Here is a 22,241-nt window from a genome sequence, read left to right as displayed (position 1 = left end):
TTTCTTCTCTCTTTCCTTCTAAAAAAAAGTCTTTAACGACAACATGCTTTCCTCAATCGTTAAAATAAATTTTGAGTCCAAAACCGTCACATTCGGTAAATTTTATATAAATGTAAAGAGTTTAAACCAAAATTAATTTTTCTTGTCCAAAAAAAATTTTAACTCGAAATTTACTTTAACACTGAGTGGGCCGCCTGTAGATGTTAAATTTTTTTGTTTTATAATCCACAGATTTTACCCTCAGGATAATTTTTTTTTGTTCCACCCTTATGCACATCCAATCTATTAGAATATAGCTACTCATACGCCATGAATATCCACTATATTATGTTATAATTACTCATACGCCCTGTACTTCATGCAGATGTAGAAGACTTTAATATTTTATTAATACCAGTAACGCTCTTATTACAAATATATAAAGTTTTCAAAAGCAGTATTTTATTATGAAGCTTTTTAAATTGAAAATAAAATGGTTCACTGAAAAGGGTAAATAATGATTTTATAGTAAAGAAATGATTGTGTAAGTAACTACAACTTTTGAATGTTTCAGGCAAATATAAAACTAAGTTGTGCATGTAAATAAAGGTAACAATGAAGAATAACAAGAAACAAATAAAGTTGAAGTGAACGGAAACTACCCATTCGAAAAGAAGCAACCGGTTTGCTTGTGCAAACTGAAAGCAAAAAAATAAAATAAAAATAGAAATAGAAATAAGTAAATAAATAAAAGTTAAAAAGTTTCACTAAACTAAAAAATCTTGGAAAGAAAGAATTGGTTGGTGTAAAGGGACCAGATGATGAAACTAAAGTTAATATTAGAATGAATTCATGAAATATATTTTTAAATACAATACATAAATAATTTTTGGAAATATTGTATAAAAATGTATTATGAGAGTACAATGGAAAGAAAAATTTAGGAAAACGTTGATTTGTGAAGCAGGACCTACATATTAAGAAAAATCTTTTGCATACAATTTTGGTTTGTGTATACGTGACGACACCTTTTGAAATTCCAATTTTCTTGAGTTCACAAAAAATTGGTAATTTCAGCTAAACTAGAGGGTTTGTGATAGAAATATCTTAGATTAAACTGTTATTGCAAAACTCGAGAAAAAATAATTTTTTGACTGAAATAATAGACACGTTAGTGGAAAACATTTCCGTAAAGTGAACCGTGGAAGGTGAATTTTGTTCAAATATTTGCTAAATTGGACATTATAGAGAGATGGTCAGATAAAAAGTTAGCGTAGCATACTAAAAACGAAAATTTTGAAAAAACCACGATTTCTTTCTCAACATAGTCTCGCCTTAGCGAAATACAATTGCCCCTGCGAGACTCCAACTTCTCCTCCGTGGCGGCGATAAGCGATAATTGTGGTCGCTGCGGCTATGGCGAATATTTCAGCCGTTGTGTTATGGGGAGATTTTTTCTGCAATTCGATGTTAAATCGTTACAATAATTCAGCATAGTATAGCTCTGTGAAAGTTGTGCCTTTCTCCAGGTAGTCGAAGTCTGATCATGGTGAATCTCATCTTTCCGCTAGACCGATATGACAGTCTGCGCCTTTTTCAGAACAGGTTCGCTGGATGACGCCCACTCTGTCAACATGATAACGATGATGTTTGTCACCATAAAAATCGTTCAAGTGCTCTTTGATTTCAATACGAGATTTCTCTTCTAAACACAAGGGTCGAGTCACCGATCGATGTTGCTCTTTTTCCATTTTTTTTTTAATTAGCACCATAAGGTGGTGAATTGTTATTGGGCCACCGCCGTATATATGTTACAACTAAATATTAAATATTTAATATACTAAAATGCTAAATTATTGCATATTTAATTTCTATTCACCCTCATATATTACATAGGGATGCACAAGTGTAGATACACAAACTAGCACCAACTAATCGCGCACAAATTCTCACAAATTTATCGCAGTTCAACTACAACTGCAACTGTTAACTAGGATTGAGCCGTGGGCACCAGTACCTACGCTCACACATACCGGGGTCTGACAGTTTTATCAGCTTACCTCCATAACCACACACACATGCAGAATTTCGCATACATTTCCACCAAATCCAAAGCACAATTATTGCTTTATTTTGCACATTACCAAATACAAGCCAGAAGATTTATGAACCAAATTTGTTGCCACCTCCAATCAGAAGACCAGAAATGAGTGAAGAGCAAAAGCGAGAATATTTCGTGTACACCCCTTTCGCAGCGCTTATTGCGACTGAAGTGCCTGCAGTTATGACAAATAAACTACAATCGCCGAAATAACCTAACGTTCGTTTTGTTGCTGTACACCCTTCCGATTGTGGGAGTATGGATTACACTAGTATCTGCATACTTGTAGAACCCTAACCTGGACTTTTGTGTTCAGCCCGTAAATGTGGATGTAAGGGGATAACGGTTGTAGGTGTTGCTATAACTAGGGATATGCATATGTAAGTAAACGCAACATGTTCCAGGGATGTATCAGTTGGGGACGCGGTAAAATTTATGAGTTCAACACAAGACTTAGAAACGTAAGTAATACAAATATACTGTGCAACTCTTTAATATTTGCATGTGTCAAAATATGTGTTCGAAATTTACCGATCTATATGTATGTACATGTGAGTATCATCGTTGCTGAGATAACGCAATTGGTAGGGATGCTGCCAAACTACAGTTTCTCGCCTGTTGCCAACGAAATACATAAACAAATGTTGAAACATAAAGGTACACATTCATATTCAAGTCAAGCTAGATGCTCCAACGCCTTCTAACTGAGAATCAGCGAAAACCACACATTGAATATCCAAAGGCCAACCAGTTCATTTCCGTTACAAAATGAAGCGATGGTGGTCAGTAAATTGAGAAATATGAAAAATAAACAAGAGCTGCATCAACAATAACAACATATACACAAGCATGTATGCATACACTTACATACATATGGTATACAAAAAAATAACTGTACACTTACATGTGTATAAGATGAAAAGTATTGAAGCAAGGAATACGCTTGACCAACTTGCGGCAATGCGGCCGTGTAGTGTACATATGCTGGATGGCATCGGGAAAAAGCCACAGGGACATAAACAAGGTGAATGAAACGAACATGCGGGCTGCACCAGCACTAGTGGTCAGTGGTTGCTGAATAAGTCAAGCCGAGCGCGCGAAGTTTTGCGGTCTATGAAGTGATGGCAATTTTTTCTCGGCATTCTGCACTTTTTCTGTTCATATATTTTTTTTGTTTCATGCAAAAAATGGACGGTCGCTTCTAAAATAGTGGAAAACTTGCTCTAAACTTAAGTGCATTATCCAGTTGTTTATTTCGCGCCACAAACACGTGTTACATGTAGGAATCGCTTCTGTATTGTATATTAGTTCAAAACCATGCATGTTCTCATTGTAGTTACTTTGAACAAATTCGTACAGAATTATGGCATATTCATCTGAACTAGGACTAAAACTTAGTTTTCAAAGCACAATTTCTTTATACGTTCTATCAAAATATGAGTCCATATGGTTATTATGTTTTGTTATCAGCAGCATTTTTCCCCTCAACAAATATTGTTTCATTAATGCACAAAAACTAAACTTCCCTTTCAGCCCTGTTTTTCAGAACAAAAAATGCATCATTCAAAAAACAATTAAGATTATTTAAGACAAATTAATTCAATTATACTAGCTTCATTACATATAAATACCACTAACTTCATTTTGTGTTATTGAAAGAGTATCTATCCTGTTGAACTACTTGAAATACCGTTATATGAGATGAAAGCTTGGTATATTTAAAATGTATCCACCTTTGTAACTTTGTAAGTTTAACTGAGATATTTGGAGATAGGTATAAAAAACGTTGGTTGGACTGCTCCATTGCTTATATCACAGTTAAGTAATATAATATCCTGTGGAACCTTTGAACATAGATTTTCAAATTAATCAGTTAGAGAAATTATGTTGCACAGGTGACTTTATTTACTTAGCTTTGGAGCACAAAAACAAGCAGTTTGGTTTAATGCCAGAACACAAGATGCCGTAGATTATACTAGCAAATTGCTTTGAGTTTCTTTTATTCTATCAACTGTATTTATGCCCTTTACTTTTCTTAAAATATAAAAAAACTTTGAACGTTTAACTAATGTTGTGCACGAATATAACAAATATCAGAAAATAAACTGAAAACACGGAGTAATTCACAACCCACAACTTGCAACTTGTTGTTATTGCGCTAGATTACATTGTTGGAAGCACTTCTAGTAAGCATTGATCTACAAGTTTGCAAGGCAGCACAACTCAGTCGTATAGCAACAAAACGCATACCCTCACATGATGAATAATACTGACTTTCGCAGTTTTTTTCGCAGAGGAGAGTGCTGAAGATGTGGGTGTATTTGAAAATTTCCGTGTGTAATTTGCGTATGTGTTCCACACATCGGTAATCTCATCAAGATCTTCCACACATTTATAAATGATTCCAAAAAAAAAATTACAATGTACAGTTATTTATGAGTGCGCGCAAAAGCTAACAGAAAGCAGGTGAGAATTAGATTATTTCACTTGCAAAGGAAATCAACGTGGGTTGTCGTGGTTTTTATTTATTAAAAAAAACGTTAAAATTAAATTTTAATTTTATTTTTAAATATTTGTTCATAAATTATGCTAGCAAATAAGTTTTGAGTTATAAATTTCAGAAAATATTCTTTTTATTGCTAATTAAGAGAACGGAGGCAACTCCGTTGCCTTGAATTTCGGTTTTCTATAGAAGCTAGGGAGTGTATAGGTATGTGATCTGACCTGTGATATACAAACATACAAAGCCATAAGCATGTACGCGTATGGTAAACAAAACATACTTGTATAACTATAAGTAGAGGTTGGTTTGGGAATAGTCGTCTTATCTCTGTCTCGCGTGTTTCAGTTGCAGCTGCATTTGCGGTTTTGGTGCTGTGGTTTTTTTGCTTCCGCATAGTTGACGCCTGGCAGAGTGTTGCTCTTGCCAACTTCAAAGTTATTTCACCGCAAATTTCTGTATATTGTAACATGTGTATGTGTGTATGTCTGACTTAGGTACTTTTGTACAATTTCCCTTCTATCAATGCATAAAGATCTACGATGTTTTGAATTTTAAATTGGAATTTGTGTATTGCAGCACACAAAGTGTTTTATGCATTATTTTGTGTTCTTATTTTTTTTTTATTTTACCTGTAGAATATAGCGAAATTTTTATAGTTTCGATTGAGTTCAAGTAGCATTGTGACGCTTATTTGACTTCTCATGGTTTTAATTTATTTTCATTATCATTGATAAATAAAAATATATATATTCATACAAATATAATATTATGTATATGTTGATCAGATATATGTACATATATATATATATTTGCAATTTTACTTTCATGGTTTTAATGCCTTGTTGGGATTGTGTTTTGCGAATCCTCATGCGGAATGACTTTGGAAGACCCTAAAGTAAAGTTAATTGAAATAGCTGATATACTTAATATATTATATTATTAAATAATCATGTATCATATGGTAGAACATATCGTCCATGAAAATATGTGTCATACTTCAAACGTAACAAACTTTGACTTCATTCCGAAATACTTTGATCGCCAGATCGCCGACACTAACCCGGTGGTCTTTCTCTGTGCACATACATACATTCGAGAAAAGTATGGATAGAATAAATCGCTAGAAAAGAAAGGATGTGAATTATTTTTCGGATGTATCGAAGAAAGTTGATAGAGGAACATCCTGTCGGGAAGTATCCATCAACTCTAGTTCTCGGCTTTCTGACCATCGCGTTTTTGAAGTGGAATTGGTTGCCTTTAAGCTATACTAGAAAATTATTGACTAGCCTTATTATCAGTGGCTTTGAGTTACTTCATAATTTCACCATTGTAGTTTGCTCGTTTGGCCACAGCCACAAGGTTGATGGGCTTGCAAGGATAGGTAACACAGTCTCACTAGCTTTAGATAATTCGGAAATAGAAATAAAACACTTGAGCAAATTGGAGATAGGTTATTCATATTTAATATTTAACTATGATAAGTATGATTCCTATTTTTTCTTAATCAGCCAGTCAGCCTTACCTTAACTAGTCTAAGCTCTGTCTAAAGCGAGTGTCATGAGAGCTCACATGATGCAAGGATTTGATTTTTGAATGTAATTTGTTATGGTATATTATTATAACTACCTTTCTCTGCCCCCAATATACCTTGCATAGTGATTTCTGACTTTGCTACTGACAATAAACCGTTTAGGTTGGTCAAAATATTTGACACTTTAATGAAATTGAGAAGACAAATTTTCTTGAAAATTTTAAAATTATATTAATAGCTTAGCACTAAATAACTAAGGATTTGGAGTACACCTTGGTATAAACCGAATTTCCCTAACCGTCTTCGGTTGAGTTTATATCACATATATCTTATTTGAAGATGATTTTTAAATATTTTGCGCAGACAGAAAGAACAATATATGTACGTAGTTATAAAACTAAGTGAGTCTCAGGCCTATAACATAATTTAATAAAATAACAAATTTTATTGTAAGCCATTCAAGATTTCGTAGATTTCACAAAGTTTTTTAATATAAAGTTTTGCTTCACCTGAAGGTATTTCTTCTGTTTTGCTTTTTGCAAGTTGCAAGGGTATAAAATGTTCGGATAAACCCGAACTTAGCCCTTCTTTACTTTTATTTTATTGTATTTGCCTAACCTCCTCAGAGTACTTTAAAAAAATGTTTAGCTTCTATGTGGTTTTCTGGAGGTATTGTCACTTTTTACTGTAAACTCAGTATTTTTTCGGTGTGTTTTCTCACCCAGGTACTTACACACACCCTGTCGCGCCGCTGGAGACTGTGTCATGTTTTTATTTGAAGCTGTGAGTAGCATAGCTTGTGGTGTGCGTGTGGCAAACATCTATTGCAGCACGTAGAAATCGTGTCGTACCGATTATAGCGATGCGACAGCATCAGTCACCTAATTTCTGCCGCGACAACAATAGCTGGTGGGTTGCTGTGATTGTTTTGTGTCGCCGTCAACATCACCCACTAAGTTGATACCATCAATGTTGCATACTTGTGGATGAGTTGATTCCACGGTTTTCTGCATGTTTTCTTTCTTGCGCTCCTTGCTTTGTTAGCTGCTATCGGCAACTACGCGTAGCGCTATGTATTCATGTTCCTGGGGTCAATAAACGCTTGAATGGTTTTCAAATTCGCCTTAATCTATTTGTTGCAATGCGTGACGTATCTATATCTTGTGTACTTGCGAGTACTCGATGTACCAAAGACTTGAAAAGCAAATGTGTGGTTGTTGACACAGTTCAGGAAGCAAAAAAAAATTAAGCACGTTAATCGGTTAATGATATTTCCTCTCAATTATGAAAGACAAAAAGAAGAAGTATATGCGAAAACAAGTAGGAAGGCTTAAGTTAAGGTATTGCCAAATATTAATAGCCTCTCAATTTGAAAGCGTTCCAGATATGAATTATTTCTGGCGTCTACCAAAGCTGAAACATATGAATCCAATAATCGTAGCATGTTGTCTGAACCATTTCCTTTTGTTTTTGGTACTAAATTGACTCTTGTTACTTGATCACTTATAATCTTTCAGATAAATTACTATATACTCGATATTTTTACTTTATGGTTAAGTAGATTTGTAGAAATTATTGCATTCATCATATTAGTACTATGGTTATTAGATAACCATTAAAACTCACTCTTGATGGCGAATCACATTATGTTAAGTGCTCGCTGAATTGCATTAAGATATCTTCCTCACTGCAGGTATTCGCGTTATAAACCGAATCAGAGGTAAAAAGTAAAAATCCCTAGAAGAGTGACAGTCATCTGACAGTCACAGTTGAAAAAATTTTGTCAGCGTGCAGAACAAAGTTTCTATAATTTTCTTAAGAGCCTTGAGCAAAATCTGATGTAAACAAACGTATGTGTGTCAGTTTGCATCTTTCTTTAACGCATGGGTATTCGGAATTCATTCACTATATATCTATACTGCTCATGTCCTTTTGTGAGTCATTGCTGACCATAAATCTATCATAGCTGCAATTTGTTAGTTATGACTGTAAATCTATCACAAGTGAAAAATTCTCTTCCGCAATAGATAATATAATACTTATTTTTATAATAAATTATAACCTTTTAATTAAAATGAGTTATAGTTATATACATAAATATAAAAAAATGTGATAAAAATATAATTAAATAATAAATTATGAAAAGAAATTTTCTCTTAGTTCCATGCTTGCTCCTCTCAAAAGCTCTGCTGTAAGTACTTCTCCAGTTCATGAATAAATATTTTGGAATTTAAAAATGCCTAAATAAAAACTAAAATTAACTAAAAATATAATTTCATTCGAAACTTAATAATAACTTACGTATATTATAATTGAAAACTCCTTCGTTATTTATTTAATAAAACAAAAATTTTTATTGCACAGAAGCATGCAACACTTTTGACTTATCCCAGCTACATACAGTGGATCACAGCTTATTTGATACAGCAGTCGATATAAATTTCGAATCCCAATATTTTCTAAACTGAAAGGAATTTTGAAAAAATTTAAACGCTATATTTTAGAGTAAAGAATTTCATATATATAATGTCCTTCATTTATTTAAAAAATATTTTATTTTCAAATATATGTATATAAAATTAAAATTACTGCTAAATTTCAGGTCACAGCTTATTTGATACAGTTCAATTCTTTCTAAAATAACAAAAACAAATCACTTTCAATCTTAAATTCTTAATATTTTGTGTGAAAGCCTTTCGCCTTAACAAGAGCCTGGATCCTGGTTGGCATTGAATGGACCAACTTTTGTGTGGTTTCTAGGGTAATTTTCTGCCATTCCTCTAGTAGCGCCCTTTTCAATTCCTCGTTGTTCGAAATTTTGTGGCTTCGAATGTTTTTGTCTAATAAAGCCCACAAATTTTCAATAACATTCATATCAGGTGACTGTGCCGGGGGTGTCATCAAATGGGGACAGTTCCATATGAGCCAGGATTGAACGACTGCTGCTTTGTGTTTTGGGTCGTTATCTTGATAAAAGCGGAATTTTTCTTTTATACCAAGATTCTCGGCACTTTGCAGCAAATTACTTCTCAGGATATTAAGGTACATATTTTTGTCCATTGTCCCTTCAATAAACTCCAAATTTCCTACACCGGCTGAGGACATACAACCCCAAACCATCACACTTCCACCGCCATGTTTCACTGTAGCTCTTAGGTTCTCCTTATTTAGCTCTCTATTCTTTTTTCGCCAAACGTAAGACATGCCGTCGGACCCAAAAATATTGAATTTCGACTCGTCTGAAAATATAACCGTGTTCCAAAAATCATGGGTCTTACAAACATGTTCCTGAGCGAACTTTAGTCGACATATTTGGTTTTTTTTACTAATAAATGGTTTCTTACGAGCAACTCGACCATTAAAATCATGTTCGCGGAGTACGCGGCGGATAGTTTCAGCACTACATGATTTTCCTAATTCCTGATGAACATCCACAACCAATTTTGGAGCTGATAGTTTGGGGTTTACCTTGATTTTTCGAACAATATAGCGCTCTTCGGAAGCACTAAAAATTTTGTTTGGCGCACTTCTGCCTTTACTTTCCACTCGATTTTCATGTAAATATCGCTCAATGATGTGCTGTACAGTGGAGGCACTAAGGTTCACAATTTCACCAATTTGTCGAACCGATTTACCGTTTTTAAATTTGTTTATGACCAGTTCACGCTGCTCAATTGTTGTACGACGACCCATTTTTATATAAACGCACTTGCTGTCTCCATGGTTTATTATAACACACTAAAAAATATTTAAAACTAATCATAAACGACGCCAATATGCATGGCAAAATAAAATACAGTTATGCGGTGCGACAAGCTGGCGCCTCGTGATGGAAAAATATCTGTATCAAATAAGCTGTGACCTGAAATTTAGCAGTAATTTTAATTTTATGTACATATAGTTGAAAATAAAATATTTTTTAAATAAATGAAGTACATTATATATATGAAATTCTTTACTCTAAAATATAGCGTTTAAATTTTTTCAATATTCCTTTCAGTTTAAAAAATATTGGGATTCGAAATTTATATCGACTGCTGTATCAAATAAGCTGTGATCCACTGTAAGTATTTCACAACTTCTCGAAACTTCTATGCAAATACATTTTTGACGTATATAGAATTTTCTTTTGGAATAATCGTAAAGATTGACAGTCATTTTACTGTTCATTTGACTGTCAGTACTGACAAAATAATTGTGAGTATATTGGTGAAACCATCAGCCGTTTCTTGTAGGGATACTACACATTACTGAAGTACAACCAGCATTATATTAGTGTGAAGGGAGGGTTAAAAATTACAAAACTGTTTAGTTCTGACATTTTCATTGATAATTGATGATAGGCGTGGTCAGATGTTGTCCACTTGCCAACTGTAAGATAAAGAACAGGGCACTGTCGCGTACAAAATTTGGTTTGTGAACCACTGTCGTTATGGGACTTCAAAGGACTGTGATCCTCCATACCAATTTCGTTAACAGGAGTTTTTGACTATGTGACCATTGAAATTATAGATTACATAGATAAATGGACAAACGGGAATATTATCGCCTCGTCATCTTGATTGTTTTGACATACAAACGATATATGTATACACAAAGATACTATTTTTAACTTAGACGTGGCTTACGATTTTATTTGGCACGGGGATACCAAATTTAGAAATTTTGCTGCCACTTAATACACTAATGAAATACATATTTAATTGCAAAGCAATATCACAATTTTGTAATATTTTAAGAACAATTTCTTATATTCTCTTTTATTTTATCGGCATTTACAAAGACAAGGCGATAAGTCCTGTACTCTTATCAAGGCAACTTAAAGGGGATCTCAACTAGTAAGAAGGATGCACTACATAATAGTCTTACAACATAATTCAAGTTCTAAGCTTTGAAGATAGAAATCCTAATACCTTTACACACCAACAGCAGGCGTACGCTTACATATTCCGTTATCGAGGGAGAAACAACATTGAATGAGAAGCAAGTAAGGGAGATGCGATTGTCTAAATCGATGATACGAGATGTGCAAACACAACGCAGGTGCCATGGTGCAAGCAACGGTGATAACAGTAAATGCCAGCACAGCAGAAAATTGCAAAGGATACTTTTAGAAAAAGAAAGTGCGAAGTAGCAAACGAAGAAATGTAGTGACATGAGGTATAAAACGAATAATGCCTGTTAGAGTATCACTCACACGTACTGCCACACGCGACTGTCGTACATACTCCTCAGGTGTAGCAATTTCGCACTTAGAACTTTGCCACTAAATGCAGCAAACAACATCAAGCGAAGGTGACAAGTCACGACGCGGAGAAGCGGGTGTGAGTAGCTAAAATGTGCAGTATCAAAAGTAGTTATGTCTCCAGAATGGCCGCAAAGCTGCGAACGTGTCGTTATGGCGTTTGGTATTTTCTCAAAAAGTTTGTACGAAAGTATCGGAAATCCTCCGAGTAAAAAGAAACTCCGAAAACCAAAACGACTGCATTGCGTCGCTTAAATGCCCCTAAAGGCGGCTATTATGGTTCTATTTGATATTTTTTGGTGAATTTTTTGTTGTCTACTTTTATATCAATGTATTCCAATTTTTCTAACCTCTATAGAAAATCACTATTGAAGGATTTTTAAAATTCTACTTGAAGCAAGAAATATAGCTTCATATTTTGCAGTATTTTCATGGTTTCGATCTTGATCTACCATTAGTCTCACTTTCTTTTTAATATATGCAAGTATCTTGGAACATGTCCAGAACAACTATTCCCCATTTTACAAAAAATATATTTTTTATATACCTTACGATATTATAAAATAGTTGACGTAGTTTTAATTGGATTTAAATTCTGAACAAATGTAATAAATCCACACTTTTTACTACTAAATCTTGATTAAAATGTGATTGGAGTTTATTAATATCTAAGAGCCATTCCTCGCCTCTACGTTGTTTGTCGAACTACGCGATTAAGTTTTTGTAAAGCATCGAGATTTGTTGTTAATGAAGGATTTTCTAATTCAAACCATTTCACAAACCCATGTTTAGATTTCATACCAATCCGTTCATATTGGACATCTTCACGACACGCTCCGCTATTATCTTCATAGCATCAACGTAAATGGGAAAATCGCATATAAGGTAACCTCAAAATATTTTAATATCTGAGAAGTAAATCATAATGTTCCAATACTTTTATTTTTAAAAGATTTGTTTTGACTTTTTTGACACCTTTATTCTGTACACTTTAACTGGAACAACATTAAAAAAATTTCAAATCTAGTATTTTCAGAACTCGGTTTCTGAACGGTAACCTAATATATTGTTTTAAACACACTTCTGTGCGCACAAGCGTTTAACTGTATTTTAGTTAACGTGTATTTATATAAGAAAAGTAAAATTTTTTACACTAACACTTTCTTATATCATATTATACCTTTAAACAATGCTACCTTAGATCATTGTAAACCGTTAACCAGCTGAGTCTTGAACGTTCAGATGCTCACAAGTGGAACGTGGTATGCCTGATATCCTGTAAATTGTGAGCACAGATCAAAGCGTGATTTGATGACGTTTAGCTGACAGACAACACGACATTTCGACTTTACCGCTATAAAAAAGTGGATTATTTGACGGAAACGCATGCATACATATATATTTGTTTGTCTGGCTTGAATAAATACAATTTGTATTTATAGTGCACAGCAAAAAACTGAAAAGGTGAAACATTGGTTGAAATATTTGATAAATGTATTTACATGTTTGTATTTCAGGGTGAGCCATCTTTTTTGTGTGAGTAAATAAGGCTTAAAGGATAGCTGATATTTACGTTTCATTCTACCATATTAGGGAACTAAAACTAGAAACTTCAAAACAACAATAAACCTATGTTATCCATCACTTAAAAGCTTAAAATTACTGCCGAATTACGCCAAAAAAAAATAATAACAAATACTAACGAATATTACTGACTAGGTTGTTGCTTAGATCCTTTTATACAATTTTGCGTGTTCTCCCGGTTTTGAACTGATTTCATTGTGATATTTCAATGGACGCTATTGATAAATATCGTCCTTTCCTGACGATAAGTAGATTATACCGGAAGATGTGTGTGCAGAAGAGCTCGCATGTAACCGGGACAAATTACTTATGTTGACTGGTTAATGCGCTGATGAATTTTTGTACATGGGATTGGTGATTTACCTGCTTCCTGAACTGGTTCGGTAGCCAAGAGGCACTATTGGCAATCTCAACGACTATTTCGTTTCTCGGAATGCCCTTGTGACCTGGAACTCAGTATATGTGCAGCCGATTTTCATCAGCCACTATATCTACCGCCTCCATATTTCTAATATTATTCTCTGACGCAATGGGATATGAGATTATTGCTTTAATTGTCACTTGGCTATCAATGTATATGTTGATGTTCCTTATGTCGTTTCCTACGTTATCAGGTTTCCTGACCGCAAAGACTTCTGCATGGAAGCTACTGCAGTATTTCGGTAGCTTAAGGGTCGCCTGAGAACTTGATCCGCGCCATAAATCCGGCCTCACTCCATCAGCGATTTTCGATCCGTTCGTTTAGATGTTGAAAGTTCCGCTGGTGGATCGCGTGCTCCGGCACCATCCACCCTGTTTTAGTGTGACTTGAAACCTTCTCTCGTAGATAAAGCGTAGGGGTCCACCGACTCCCTGTTAATCGAACTATGACCGAGTGTTCTTGTGGAAAATTCACCTAACCCCGCCAATCTTTTCTAGCGCAAGCGTTGGAGTGGTTCTTAGTTCTCCCGTTAGGCGAGCCGCTGTATACGCTTTAACGGTTTTCTGTATAAAATTTTGACTACCGCTGTGTACAATAAGGACATGAGAACAGGATATTTGCCCCATGTTGACCCTAGCATCTTCTTACATCCATAGAGAGTAGCACTGGGCTTTTTCACCCTCTTTTCTACGTCAGTAATGGAGGCTTCTATATCTTCAGAAGGAATGAGGTAAAATTTGTTGGTATATATTCTTTCGAAGGCTCACCTTAGGCATGGACCTCTTTTCAAAGGGTAGACAGTTAAGCCTTAAACATCCTTCATATATTGTCATCGTGTATGGTATTAGCACTGCTGATACATTTTGCATCATGGCTGCAAAAATGCCGTCCATGCCAGGGGACTTAAACGGTTCGAAGCCGTTGAGCGCCCAAAGTATTCGAAAAAAAATTACCACCCTAATATACCCACAAGTGTGCATCGATTTAACATACAAAGAAGCAGTCAGCAGTATGAGCGTGACGGTGTAATATCAAGGCAAACGCGTTTTTGTGAGTGTTATATTTATCACTTCTGAATCGGAAGTAACAGGAAATCTTTCACGCTCTCACAAAAACTTAACTACAGACACGTACACCGAAATGCAAATGCCAGAGCACGACGCTCCTATAAATATTGAACACACTTATATAAATTGCGTTGTATGCAAGTACTCGTAATCCTCCAAGTGCATGCGTTTCTCGCTCTCTAGATTCATAAGAGGCATTTGGTTGTCACTGAAGGAAGGGATTTAATATATTTTATTCAATTGCTATTTGTAATCGCTTAAAAGAAGAGCTTGGTAAAGAGTTGTAATTTCAACTATTTTTGTGTCAATTAATAAAACAAAAGGAAATGCGGTGAAGTGCTGAGTAAATCGCTAGTGTGTAAATTACGAATACATAGTTAATCTTCAATTTACCGTTACACTAAGTTATTTTTTTTACATACTATAAATATCTATATTAATTGATAACTTAAATACTCAAACTTAGATAATTAAATTTTAACAAATATCCAGTTTATAGATATATATGAGTTTACTTATTTTTTTAATACTTTAAACTATTATGAAACGGGTTATGCATGCTTTCTTCGTACTGTCATCCCCACAACCGCTCACGTGCTGACAGTTCACATCTGTTCTTGCACACTAGTATACTCACGCACATACAGATTGCTTAAGCACGTAGATCATGCAGCCGGAACGCACACACTTATGGTAAGCGTTCCTTTCGTTCCGTTTGCTGCATAAATTTCGCGTATAACTTGTTAGGAATTGCATGATTGCTTTTATATGTTAAACGTGCACAAAATGCGCCAACTTTCTCATGCTTTTTCATTTCACTGAAATAAAAATTAAATGGCTAATCAGAAGAAAAAAAACTTATAAATTCCATAGGTTACCCATACGCCACCTGAAATAAATGCAGTCCGCTCGACCACAGCAGAATTCACATATTCGAAATAAGCAAATCCATATACGCTAAGCAATTTTATAAAGTGATACATACTTATCGCACATTTCAACGCTTTGGCAAGCATATTTAATAACATAGCTTCCTTTAGTATTATGGAATTTCAGATACTGCAATAATGTATTTAATATACATTTTTAATGAACATTGGAAATAATAAATTAAGCCATCATGATATTTATAAAATCAGAAAAACCACTGAATACTGATATATATTGAATTTGTACAGATGTTATTTTTACTCACCTGATATGCCATCATAGGTCCACCATTCTTCCCAACTAACTGCCAATGTCACTGCAAGTTAAAAAAAAAACAACGGATATAATTATTTGTGTGTGTGTGTGTGTGTGTAAACGACTTAATTTACTTATATATAATAACTATAAAGTTGTATTAGCTTAATTCAGCATTTTACTACCATAAGTTGAAACGTTAAGGCATAGTTTTTAATCATTCAGTTTATTCGACTAAAAATATCGGCATAACAAGAGTTCAATAAAAGATGTTGGTGTTACGTACTCGTACACATTTCTTTTATTCTGTATTGTTGTATATACTTCTACTATTGCAGAAAACAAACAAAATTATTCAGAGCTAAAAAATTCAGAGGTCTTTCTTGAAAAAATTTTTTATTCGGAATAAAAATTTTGCTGTGGAAAATATTTTGTAGTAAACCTTTAAAAAATAAAACCAAAAGCTTTAAAAGAAATAATATTAGGGCCATTGCAAACTATTTAAAGAATTTTAAGTCAGTTTAAATAATTTATTTTATTCTAAACAAATTATTTCAAACTAATGAGAATTTTATGCAATTTTATCCCTGAAACCGGAAGCCTCAAATCATATTAAAATGCAGGCAAAATACATATGAAGGTTTTCTAGTTAGATTGATATTGCCTGAAATATTTTGTTATCATGAAATATTCTGCTTCTGAACGACATTTGTTTTCATATTCATCTAAAAATACAATTTAAAAATTAATAATTTATTCGAGCTGTAAGGCACAACAACAACTGTATTGAAATTATATTGTTTTGGTACAGGTGATAGAACTGTATGTTTTCAATTCAAATGAAGTTATTAGTATTTTGTTTTTGTATTGTCAATTATTCAGCAGCTGGATTTATGTAAGTACAAAAGTTTCAACCTATCAATATTTTTACACCAATTGCTTCCATATTGAGTGAAATAAATTGTATTAAATTTTAATTGAAAGTTATGGGCTGCTTTAGTAATTACATTAATTGAACTCATAGCCATGCGATGGAAATTGTTCTCTGGCACTTGTATAATGATTTTTGGCTATATTAAATATATATATACTCACTCTGTGTGTGAAAGGTATGTGCAAAATATTTGAAATTTACGAACTTGCTTTAATAGCATAGGCCATTGGTATAAACACACACACGTTTATATGTAAGTATATATATTTTTATATATTTGTAAGCATTGTTAATAGTGGTTCAGTTTTCACTATCATTAATTTCATTTTAAGTATTTAGTAAACTAAATGCATTATTTACCACTCACGAGATAACATTAACTTACAACACTAACAGTAACAATAACAACAGAGCTGGCAATAACTACCGTAGTAACAAATAACTATAAGAGCATAACACCATTTACCAAGACTATCGACCAACTAAAAATGCAATGACTATTAGAGAGGGTAGAGGATGAGCGCACGCCACACTCTCAGTTTCTCAATTCCAAAAGCTGACAAAAATAAAAATCGTGCAACCGAACACGAACGATCGTAAATGGTCTGTGCCAGTGTAGCACGCCCATACATGAATGGCTTTCTACAATAACATTAAAAGGAAATTTAATACTAAAATCATCGCACTATGCAGTTATGCAGCGAAGCCACCAACTCGCATACTACATCCATAAATACCTATATATTTGCGCGTTCGTGGGTTTGTGTCGAAACGGACATATTCACGAAAAATTACTAAGCTGCTGAAATTTCTGAAGAGTGGTGAGAGTCATTTCGGTTTGGCGGTGAAGAAGGTAATTTGATGTAGAAGGGAAATTGCAGTTGGAAGGTGTTTTGCAAGGGTGTGAATAAGCGTAAAACTAGTGAAAACTAGAAACGAGCGAGAAATAGAAAAGTGTAAAGTTCAATGCTGCGGCTGTTGTAATATACCCAACCGAAGGCAACCGAACTAACAAAATATTACTCCGAACGAGCAGTTGTATTGGCAGCCAAAAATGTAGCGCATAGGGTTAGTTGAAACATTTAGAAAACCATTAATTTCAATCATTGCCCATGACTTTGCAATATTATTGTGCAATTTTCACTCGCTTTAATATAATAAAATGGATGGTAGCGGAAGTAGGGTCAGCTCTAATGTTTCTGCTTTCTGGCGCCCTACCCAACAACGGCTGCCCAGAACCGCATTGCCCGATGACCGCCAAGGGTTTAACACTTGCTTCTGGCAAACTGTTGGCCAAAGATGGTAAATAGCATACCACACACCACAAATGGTGAGTGGAAAAAATAATGAGCAATAGCGAAATTTGAAATGGCCTGGCTGCAGTTTGCCTGGTATTCATACATACATATGTACTCAAGCGAGTTGCACTATGAATTTTTGTTTATGGTGATGTAATTTGGGTCATTAAGAGGCATTTCGGAAGGTTTACTCATACAGTTAAAATTTTTACTTCATTTAATTAGAACCTGAGGTTTCATATAATATACTTCATATTGCTACTCTATTGCAATTGATGTGCTAAAAACATAGTACCGTTATTTTTCAATTTTCTGAACAGTGTTGTTACTTCGGAAACTTCGCAGTTCTAGTTTCTCAATACCATTAACTTCGGCTGCACCGCAGCTATAATACCGTTCACATGTACATTTATTATAGGAAATATATACACATATATAACTGCAAACGTCACAGGTCAAAGGTTTATATCCAACGAAAAAGGCTCTGATAGTTTTTCCTTGCCACGTAGCCACAGGGATTTAAGAATACATAGCAGCTATATTCTGTAGTTGTTCAATCTAAACAATTTGTTCAGGGATTGTTGCGTGTCCTTGGATAATAATCTGTGCAAAATTTTGTGATGATATCTAGTCAAATAAAAAAGGTTTCCAAAGAAGTACTTTTCTCTGAATGGTCAGTTTGTACGGCAGCTATATGCTATATTAGTCCGATATGTCTCGAAATCTCAAAAACTGATAACCTAGTTATTATATACCATAGTTTTATTAAGAGCAGAAATTTTCCGGCAAGTTGACGGTCAATAAAAAGTATTATTTGAGCGTTTTGAGGCGTTTGCGCGAAAAAAATCCGTCGTAAACGGCCGGAATTATGGGCCAACAATTCATGAATTTTTTAAGACGATAATGCGCCATCGCACCAAACTGTAGTTGAGAACGACTTTTTGACTAAAAACTCGTTCAACACTAGCGATCAACCACCGTATTCACCGGATTTGGGCCCATGCGACTTTTTTCTGTTTCCGAAACTCAAGTAACCACTCCGTGGAACCCGTTTCGACTCAATTGAGGCAGTCAAAGAAAATTCGCAGAGAAAGAAGAAATAATCGATGTGGGATCCGGAACTACAAGGCATGCTTTGATGATTGAAAAAAGAGGTGGCATAGGTGGAGGTAGCTTCCAAAGGAGCATATTTTGAAGGTGACCAAATAAATATTGATGAAAATTAAAAAATTTTCGTTTTATTTACAATTTCCGGAAACTTTCGGGTCTTAGTGCGTCACGCTAATCATTTATATACTTTTATATTATATACTTAATATGGTATCTGACGTTTCGTTTTGATTGTTATAAAGATCAACGTAAACTTAATACTTGTATACCCTTTTCAGGGTATAAAGATTGTGATATACATATGTATGTAGTATTCTAATTTCTTGTTAATAAAAAGGTGTTTCTTTTTTCCTGCCAAGAGTGCTCAACTTTTTTCAGCTTAATAAAACACTGTACAACTTGTATAAAACAAAGTCAATTCAATACATTTTATTAAGAATAAATTTTCAGTAATCGCTTTGAAAATTAGTAAAATACGTGGAATAACACAAATAAATATTTCTCGCGCATACATACTTGTACATACCGTATAAAAATATAAATATTTCAGTTATATTTTATTTTCATAAAAAAGATTACACTCAAGCAATAAAGCTTTTTATTGTGTACGTGGGTTAAATGCGATTTAGAAATGTAGAAGAGAAATTATACCGCTATTTCAAAAGTTTCGTGGTAATTTTTTTGTTGCAAACATTGTAAAATGTAGTAAGTGCGTAGACAAATGGCAAAGGTAAATGTGGAATATATGAAATCGTTAAAGATAGCGCCACAAAAACAGTATATGCATAGAAATTATATTTTAAAAGATCGAAGAAGATGAATGGAAATCCACTCAAACGAACTCAATAGTATTGCTTCTTACAAGTATATTTATACCACACCACGCCAATTTTTCGCGCTTATTTCTCAAGCCATGCCAATCGTTTCGTAATTTGTTAACGTCCCCTTAAAAAAAATAGTTTTCAGGTAACTGCTTTGCTATTTCGGGTTTGCGTGCGAGCATTTTACCTGCGATGCATATTGACAGCACCATACTTGGTTCGTTTTTAACGCTGCGCATTGTTGTTGCTGCTATATGCCAACAAGTGTACACTCACATTCGCTGAAATTTATGTTCAGCGCCAGTTGCTGCTTAATTTCATTTTCTGGTAAAATGCATAAAATTTTTTTTCCATGACTCAGCACATTTCACGTGACTCCGGTGGCGGTGTAGTTTTTCCACCATAAATGCCAGTGTCGCAAAGAAATTTCTTTTTTTAACTACTTCTCGTACTTCTTTCTTCAAATTTCATTGCTGCCTTTCATACGATGCTCAAGTAGATAATCCTTTTATGCCAATCGTACGCCTGTCAAAAGGTGTCGAAACGCATGTCGGCGCCTGTCAAAGCGAATGAAATGCAATGAAATTTTGCTAAACCATTTTCCGGTTTGCGCGTTGCTGCTGCGAATATTTATTTGGCCAAAGTTGCTTTTAGAAATTACAAACTAAATTTAATTGCAACTCTCCGAGACCAAATCGGAGTAAGTTCTAAGGTTGCTTCTTTGCAGCCAGACAACTTGCCGCATCATTAAGTTGGTTACATCACAGCAGATGAAATGCAAGTAAAGTGATTTAATGAACAAGTTTAAAGAATAGGGAATAGCAAACCGGAATAGCAAAAAATATACCAAACACTAAACCAGGTGAAAAAATTGGTTGCGCAAAAAAATTTGGTCAATAAAACACACTCATTCTACTCACAGCTCAACGGCATTTGTGCCGAATATGCTGCTTTGACAGAGTGCAGCCATTCGTATTCGCAGTTAAATGCAAAGTTAAGCTGCGAAATTTGGAAAAAAGTAAAAAAAAAAGTAGTGGCAACTGCCCACATCAACACAAGCGCAAACATCAGCACACTTGCAAAGCAAATACTTTGAAAAACACATTAATGTCGGCATATCAACACCAACAGTACCGCATTCATCGCTCGGTAACTAACCGAACTCAGGCTTTTGCAGCCAAAAGCGCAGCTCATTCACATTAAGCACTAGCAATGTTGTTGTAGCGCCTTGGCGGCTGCCACTTCACCAAAGCAGCACTTAATTAAGTTAATTTAATGCGTCTGCTCTCAAGCTCCACGTCAAAGCATCCGTAACACCTCGCACGCCCCCACCGCAATAGCACTGGGCTTCAAGCGCATACATATTTATACGCATACATTGCGCACGCACACACACACACGAACGCCGTTTTGTCGGCAAATGCAGACACTGCTTTAGTTGTGGGCGTTTGCAGCTTAAGTGCGTTCCGCCAAGTGGCATTTCGGACATTCAACATTTCGTTACACATCTTCGTAACTTCTCTATTCACTATCTCTGCTTCGTACTTTTTCTACCTACCGCTTATTCACCTATACATACATATATTTCTACTTTGCTTAATGTCAACACTTTTTCAGGCTCAATTGCATGTGCAGGTGAATTTTTGTTGCCCATTGAGGGTAAAAGGGGGAGGAGGGAGTGCTGCAAGTTGCTGACAACTTTGTTTTTGGTTTCTCACTGTTATCTTTTCACAATTTCCAGCTTAATTATTCGTTCTTGTTCTTTTTTCCTTAATTTATTTGAATTTTCGCAGCCGCTTGCGTTCGTATGCTCCAGCCCAAAGGTATCGTATTTTATTTTATTTTGCAATAAAGTTATCATATGGTTGCACAACATTGTCGGTTTGAGGCCGCGCTAACGCTATAAGGAAGGTATTACTAGAACCATGGTCAAAGTCGAAATAAACAGTATCTGATAAATTTGATCGTGTTCTCGGTATTAATTGTACGAATTTTCGTTGATGAATCAAATGTTCGTTTATTTTTTTTACTTCGTTTTCGAAGCTTTATATAGAGGGATGTCGCTAAAGAATTCAACATTCATTATTCGACGAAAGGGTGATTACAATATCGTTTGGTACTAAAATCAATCCAGCTTTCTCAAGTGAGATACATGTGATATAAAGTCAATCAATAAGTCTAAATTTCATAGATTGGATATATGAAGAAATAATCTACCAGTGAAACGGAAATCATTATATAAGGGATAAGTGGTGTATGCCACGGTCGAGGTATTCGATGCTATAACACATCTTGTTTACAAAATATTGATATATCACTTATATTGGCCAACGTGAACGGCTTACAATCAGCAAGAAAGTAGGAAATCATTATATGGGATGTACTTGTAATGCACTTTTGGCATTACGATATATTATCGCTAACAAATTACTTAAACTTTCTACGAATTTCAATAATATATC

The 22,241-nt window shown here is 34.6% G+C and overlaps 1 protein-coding gene across 1 annotated transcript in view; it reads right to left on the bottom strand.

Annotated features, from left to right (window-relative positions):
- CARPB (Carbonic anhydrase-related protein B) overlaps positions 1-22,241 on the bottom strand; it is a 103,552-nt gene that overhangs the window by 38,533 nt on the left and 42,778 nt on the right. Inside the window, exon 3 of the mRNA XM_070110355.1 lies at positions 15,627-15,677. Coding sequence (XP_069966456.1) covers positions 15,627-15,677 — 51 coding nt within the window. The remainder of the gene's footprint in view (positions 1-15,626; positions 15,678-22,241) is intronic.

Source organism: Bactrocera oleae, chromosome 5 (genome assembly GCF_042242935.1).
Source record: "Bactrocera oleae isolate idBacOlea1 chromosome 5, idBacOlea1, whole genome shotgun sequence".
Classification (NCBI taxonomy): Eukaryota; Metazoa; Arthropoda; class Insecta; order Diptera; family Tephritidae; genus Bactrocera; species Bactrocera oleae.
This window is presented reverse-complemented; position numbering and strand designations above follow the sequence as displayed.